The sequence below is a fragment of the Heterodontus francisci genome, chromosome 43, assembly GCF_036365525.1.
Source record: "Heterodontus francisci isolate sHetFra1 chromosome 43, sHetFra1.hap1, whole genome shotgun sequence".
Classification (NCBI taxonomy): Eukaryota; Metazoa; Chordata; class Chondrichthyes; order Heterodontiformes; family Heterodontidae; genus Heterodontus; species Heterodontus francisci.
In genome coordinates this window covers 29,657,054-29,663,053 of record NC_090413.1, presented here as the reverse complement: position 1 = coordinate 29,663,053, position 6,000 = coordinate 29,657,054, and the positions used below count along the sequence as shown (strand labels likewise).

At 44.3% G+C, this 6,000-nt stretch overlaps 1 protein-coding gene across 1 annotated transcript in view; it reads left to right on the top strand.

The window, feature by feature from the left end:
• The first annotated feature begins 1,040 nt into the window (after nt 1-1,040).
• LOC137355805 (transportin-2) overlaps nt 1,041-6,000 on the top strand; it is a 41,097-nt gene continuing 36,137 nt past the window's right edge. The window contains exon 1 of the mRNA XM_068021338.1: nt 1,041-1,161. Coding sequence (XP_067877439.1) covers nt 1,051-1,161 — 111 coding nt within the window. The 5' untranslated portion in view covers nt 1,041-1,050. The remainder of the gene's footprint in view (nt 1,162-6,000) is intronic.

The following is a 6,000-nucleotide window of genomic DNA, read 5'->3' as shown; positions in this document are numbered from 1 at the left end:
TTAACTACCCCTGTGGTACAGTAACTGAACAGTTGAGTTTCCAGTCAGTCAAAGTCAAAATGTTTGCACAAAGCTACACACAGGCTTACCATCCATGTCTTGTAGAAAGACGTTCTATTAAGTTGTAAAACTTTTTTATGAATAGTGCACCCACAAAAAGCCTGTAATTGACTGGCTGTCTGAAAATTATAAACCCATTTTCAATTTGGACTGATTGAGCAACATTAAACCCTGGTTTACTGCGTGGCTTTACAGGGAATTGGCTGAAGCCTGCCAGTTGAATAATGCATTTACATCACTTGATGTAGACACTTGCTGCCCTATAAAACCCAATTGCATTGGATTTTAAATCCCTGGGTTGTGGCCCTTCCCATCTGCCACCCTGGGAGGATGTATTGTACTTTAGTAACTGGTTATCTTGCTGCTGAGCAGAATTTACTGCAGTTTGAGTGTATGTTGAGTGGGCGTTTCTTCTCTGATCAAGCACATTCATGGCTTGAAAGCTCACACTCCGCATTTCCCATCTGTGGGAGGCGTCTCAATGCAACCCAGATCCTGTCCACATTTGGTGCTCTCACACCTTCCAGTAGGGGTCAATTAATGAGCAGGAACTCCTGAGCTTGGGAGAGAGTAGCAGAGCTTTTTTCATTTATGCCTGGGAGTTTATGATGAGCATTAGTTGGAATGGAGTGATGAGGCAAATGTGACAACCTTTGGGGGTTAATGGATCAGCTGTCTGGAGTTTGTAGACCTATGTAAGTTGAGTTTGTAGTTGAGGACAGTCCAAAACTAATCCTACTTGGGGTGTAAATCTCTCTTGCAAGGGGTCTATTGTGAGCATATGATTTTCCTAATCTCTGAAAGGTGTGGTACAAATGAAGGATTGGCTCTTTGGGTGGCGGCGGGGGGGTGGGGTTGGGTGGCGTGTGCGGGGAGAGATGTCTGGGTTGTACCCAGCTGGCATGCCAGATCAGCACTTTCTGGTTCAGCCATGTTTGCAACTGTGTCTCAATAGCTTCCTCTCCCTTTGTTCCAGGTTCGTTGTTCGTGATGGAGTGGCAGCCTGATGAACAGGGTCTTCAACAAGTGCTTCAGCTGCTCAAAGACTCCCAGTCGCCAGACACGGCAACACAGCGCGCAGTACAAACAAGTATCCTATCTGTTTCAAAAGGCACATATCGCTCAGGGGAATCTGTCCACAGTATTAGCTTTCAGTCACTTTAACCCTGCCACAGCTTTGGCCTGGCTGTCCTGCATCTCTGCCGGGCAGCTTTGTCTGACTCTTGGCTTTAGTATGTTCACTGGCTCTGTGTTTGATCAAACTCTTTTTGAACTGAACACATTGCTACCATCATTATCAGCAGTGTGAGCAGTGTTGAAGTGTCTAAAGACACAACCGAGGCGCTGATTTGTATGAGGGCCCTGAAATTTGTTGTGAATGGCATGGTGCACTGGTTTTCAATGTGCTAGCCTGACTCAAGTGATACAGCAAACCCAACACTGACCAGTCTGGCAGCACAGATTCTGAGAAGCATTGGGGCGGGGTGTTGGGTGGGTGCAGGTGGCACAGTGCCACAGTGGCATGCAGGCCAATTTCCTAGAACAGTCAAATGATCTGGGAAATAGTGATGCATCTTGATTGTATGCTTGTCCAAGTGGATTAGGTTGTGGGAGTGTGTGTATCAGTTCCTTTATTCCCATCAATGAGGATTGACCACTGCCTGTTCCATTTGCGGTTACTTGATGGGATGTTGTACAAAGAGCCTTGCCCTCTGGTCCTACTGACTGCTCTCTATCTTCATCCATTTTCCCTGTTTCAATATTTAATGAGCGGTTGAATTTTCTGGGAGGGGTTACTGGGTCTCAGTGGTTTGAGGGAACTGAATTAGTTTATTGCACTAATCACACCAGGATTTTATCATACAAATGGAGAGTCATGCCCAGCATCTTGTAAGGACTTAAGAAATAGGAGCAGGAGGAAGCCATTCAGCCCTTGGAGCCTGCTTCATCATTCAGTTTGATGAAACTTATACTTCCACTCCACCTTCATGTCCTAATCCCTAATCTCTTAATTCCCTTGGTATCCAAAAATCTATCGATCTCAATCTTGAATATACATAATGACAGCATCCTCTGGAGTAGAGAATTCTAAAGATTCACAATCCTCACATTTCTCCTCATGTCAATTCTAAATGGCCAACCCCTTCACCTGAAACTGTGATCCTATGGTTCTAGATTCTCCAGCCAAAGGAAAACCTCTTTCTCATCTGCCCTTTTTTTTTAATATTCGTTTCATGGGATGTGGGTGTCAATGGCCAGGCCTGCATTTATTGCCCATGAGAAGGTGGTGGTGAGCAGGGTTAATGAGCAATGTCATAGTAAAAGATCCACTGGGAAATAGTGATCATACGTTGAATTTCATTTTAAATTTGAAAGTGACATATTTCAATCACAAACAAGAATCTTAAACTTAAGCAAAGCCAATTATGAAGGTATGAGGGAAGAACTGGCTAAGGTTCATTGGGTAAATAGACTGGAAGATATGGCGGTAAATAAACAGTGGGAAACATTTAAAGAAACAATTCAAAGGGTTCAACTTCAGTTCAAAAACAAAAACTTGTCCAGAAAGACCCATCTGTGGCTCACTCAGGAAGTCGAGGAGAATATTAGACTAAAAGAAGAGGCTTATAATGTTGCAAAAAATAGTAGCAAGTCTGAGGTTTGGGAGTGTTTTAGAAACTAGCAAAGGGCCACCAAAAAGTTGATCAGGGAAAAAATAAAATGAGAGTAAACTAGCCAGCAATATAAAAGCAGATTGTAAGAGGTTTTATAAGTACATAAAAATGAAGAGTAGCTAAAGTAAACGTTGGTCCCTTTAGAGGCAGAGACAGGAGAAATCATCATGGGGAATGAGGAAATAGCAGAGGTATTGAACAAGTATTTTGTGTCTGTCTTCACAGTAGAAGACACAAGTTCCATACCAGAAATAGGCAGTAACCTAGGGGCTAAAGAGTGAGGAAATTAACGATATTGATATCAGCTGAGTAAAGGTATTGGAGAAACGTGAGGAACTAAAATCTGACAAGTCCCCAGGACCAGATGGCCTACACCCTAGGGCTCTAAAAGAGACAGCTGCAGAGATAGTGGATGTGCTGGCTGATTTTCCAGAATTCCTTCAATTCAGGAATGGTTCTGTCAGATTGGAAGTTGGCAAATGTTATGTTGCTTTTCAAGAAAGGAGGTAGAGAGAAAACAGGAAACTACAGGCCAGTTAGCCTAACATCAGTCATTGGGAAGATGCTAGAAACTATTATTAAAGAAGTCTTAACATTGCACTTGGAAAAGCATAGTATGATTTGAATAAGTCCGCAAGGTTTTACTAAAGGGAGATCCTGTTTGACAAATTTATTAGTTTTTGAGGATGAACTAATAGGATAGATATAGGGGAACCAGTAGATGTAGCATACCTGGATTTTCAAAAGGCATTTGATAAGGTGCCACACAAAAGATTAATAGGCAAGATAAGGGTTCATGATGTTGGGGGTAATATATTAACATGGATAGAGGATTGGTTAACAGATGGGAAGCAGAGAATGATCATAGGGCATTTTCAAGTTGGCAGGCAGTGAATAGTGGGGTGCCACAAGGATCAGTGTTGGGGCCTCAGCTATTTACACCCTATAGTAATGACTTGGATGACGAGACGGAGAGTAATCTATCTAAGTTTGCTGATGATACAAAGCTCAGTGGAAAAGTAAGCTACAGGGAGGATGTAGAGAGGCCGTAAAGAGAAACCGACAGGTTAAGTGAGTGGGCAACGAGATCGCAAATGGAGTATAATGTAGCGAAATGTGAAGTTGTTCACTGGTCGCAAAAGTAGAAAAGCAGATTTTTCTTTTAAGTTGTGAAACTGGTAAGTGTTGATGTTCAGAGAGACTTGGGGGAACTTGTACAGGGAACACACAAAGTTAACACGCAGGTGCAGCAGGCTATTAGGAAGGCAAATGGCATGTAGGCCTTTATTGCAAGGGGATTGGAGTACAGAAATAAAGAAGTCTTACTAAAATTGTACAGGGCTTTGGTGAGACCGCACCTGGAATACTGTGTGCAGTTTTGGTCTCCACATTTAAGAAATAATATACTTGCACTGGAGGCAGTGCAGCGAAGATTTACTAACTTGCTCCCTGGGATGAGAGGGTTGTCTTACGATGAGAGGCTGAGTAAATTGGGCCTATATTCTCGAGTTCAGAAGAATGAGAGGCGATCTAATTGAGACATACAAGATTCTGAAAGGGCTTGATAGGGTAGAAGCTGAGAGATTGTTCCCACTGGTCAGGGAATCTCGAACATGGGGACACAGCTTTAGGATAAGGGGCCAATCATTCAGGACTGAGATGAGGAGAAATTGCGACACTCAAAGGGTTGTGAATCTTTGGAATTCTCTACCCCAGGGGGTTGTGGATGCTCCATCATTGAATACATTTAAGACTGGGATAGATAGGTTTTTGGTTTTACAGCGAATCGAGGGATATGGGAAGCGGGCAGGAAAGTGGAGTAGAAGCCCAGGATCAGCCACGATCGCATTGAATGGCGGAGCAGGCTTGATGGGTCATATGGTCTACTTCACCTCCTATTGCTTGTGTTCTTGTGAGCTGCCTTGAACTGCTGCAGTCCATGTGGTGTAGCTACACCCACAGTGCTATTAGGAAGGGAGTTCCAGGATTTTGACCCAGCGACAGTGAAGGGATGGCAATATAGTTCCAAGTCAGGATGGTGTGTGGCTTGGAGGGGAACTTGCAGGTGGTGGTGTTCCCATGCATTTGCTGCCCTTGTCGTTCTAGGTTGTAGAGGTCGTGAGTTTGTAAGGCGCTGCCTGAGTAGCCTTGGTGCATTGTTGCAGTGCATCTTGTAGATGGTACACACTGCTGCCACTGTGTGTAGGTGGTGGAGGGAGTGAATGGCACCCCATTCGCAAACAATCAAGCAGGTTGCTTTGTCCTGGATGGGTGTCGAGCTTCTTGAGTGTTGTTGGAGCTGCACCCATCCAAGCAAGTGGAGAGTATTCCATCACACTCATGACTTGTCCCTTGTAGATGGTGGACAGGCTTTGGGGAGTCAGGAGGTGAGTTACTCGCCTCAGGACTCCTAGCCTCTGACCTGCTCTTGTAACCACGGTATTTATATGGCTACTCCAGTTGAGTTTCTGGTCAATGGTAACCCCCCCGCCCAGGATGTTGATAGTGGGCGATTAAGTGATCGTAATGCCATCAAATGTCAAGGGGAGATGGTTAGATTCTCTCTTGTTGGAGATGGTCATTACCTGCCACTTGTATGGTGCGAATGTTACTTGCCACTTATCAGCCAAGCCTAAATATTGTCCAGGTCTTGCTGCATTTCTGCACAGACTTCTTCAGTACCTGAGGAGTTGTGAATGGTGCTGAACATTGTGCAATCATCAGCGAACATCCCCACTTCTGACCTTATGATTGAAGGAAGATCATTGATGAAGCAGCTGAAGATGGTTGGGCCTAGGACACTACCCTGAGGAACTCCTGCAGTGATGTTCTGGAGCTGAGATGATTGACCTCCAACAACCGCAACCATCTTCCTTTGTGCTAGGTATGATTCCAACCAGCGGAGAGTTTTCCCCCAATTCCTATTGACTCCAGTTTTGCTAGGGCTCCTTGATGCTGCATTCACTCAAATACAGTCTTGATGTCCAGGGCAATCACTCTCACTTCACCTCTGGAATTCAGTGCTTTTTGTCTGTTTGGATCAAGACTGTAATGAGGTCTGGCAGAACCCAAACTGAGCATTTGGTGAGCAGGTTATTGTTGAGTAAGTGCTGCTTGATAGCACTGTCAATGACACTTTCCATCTCTTTGATAAGTGAGAGTTGAGTGATCAGTGAGAGTAGGCTGACGGGGTGGTAATTGGTCAGATTGGATTTATCCTGCTTTTTGTGGGCAGGACATAACTGGGCAATTTTCCACTTTGCTG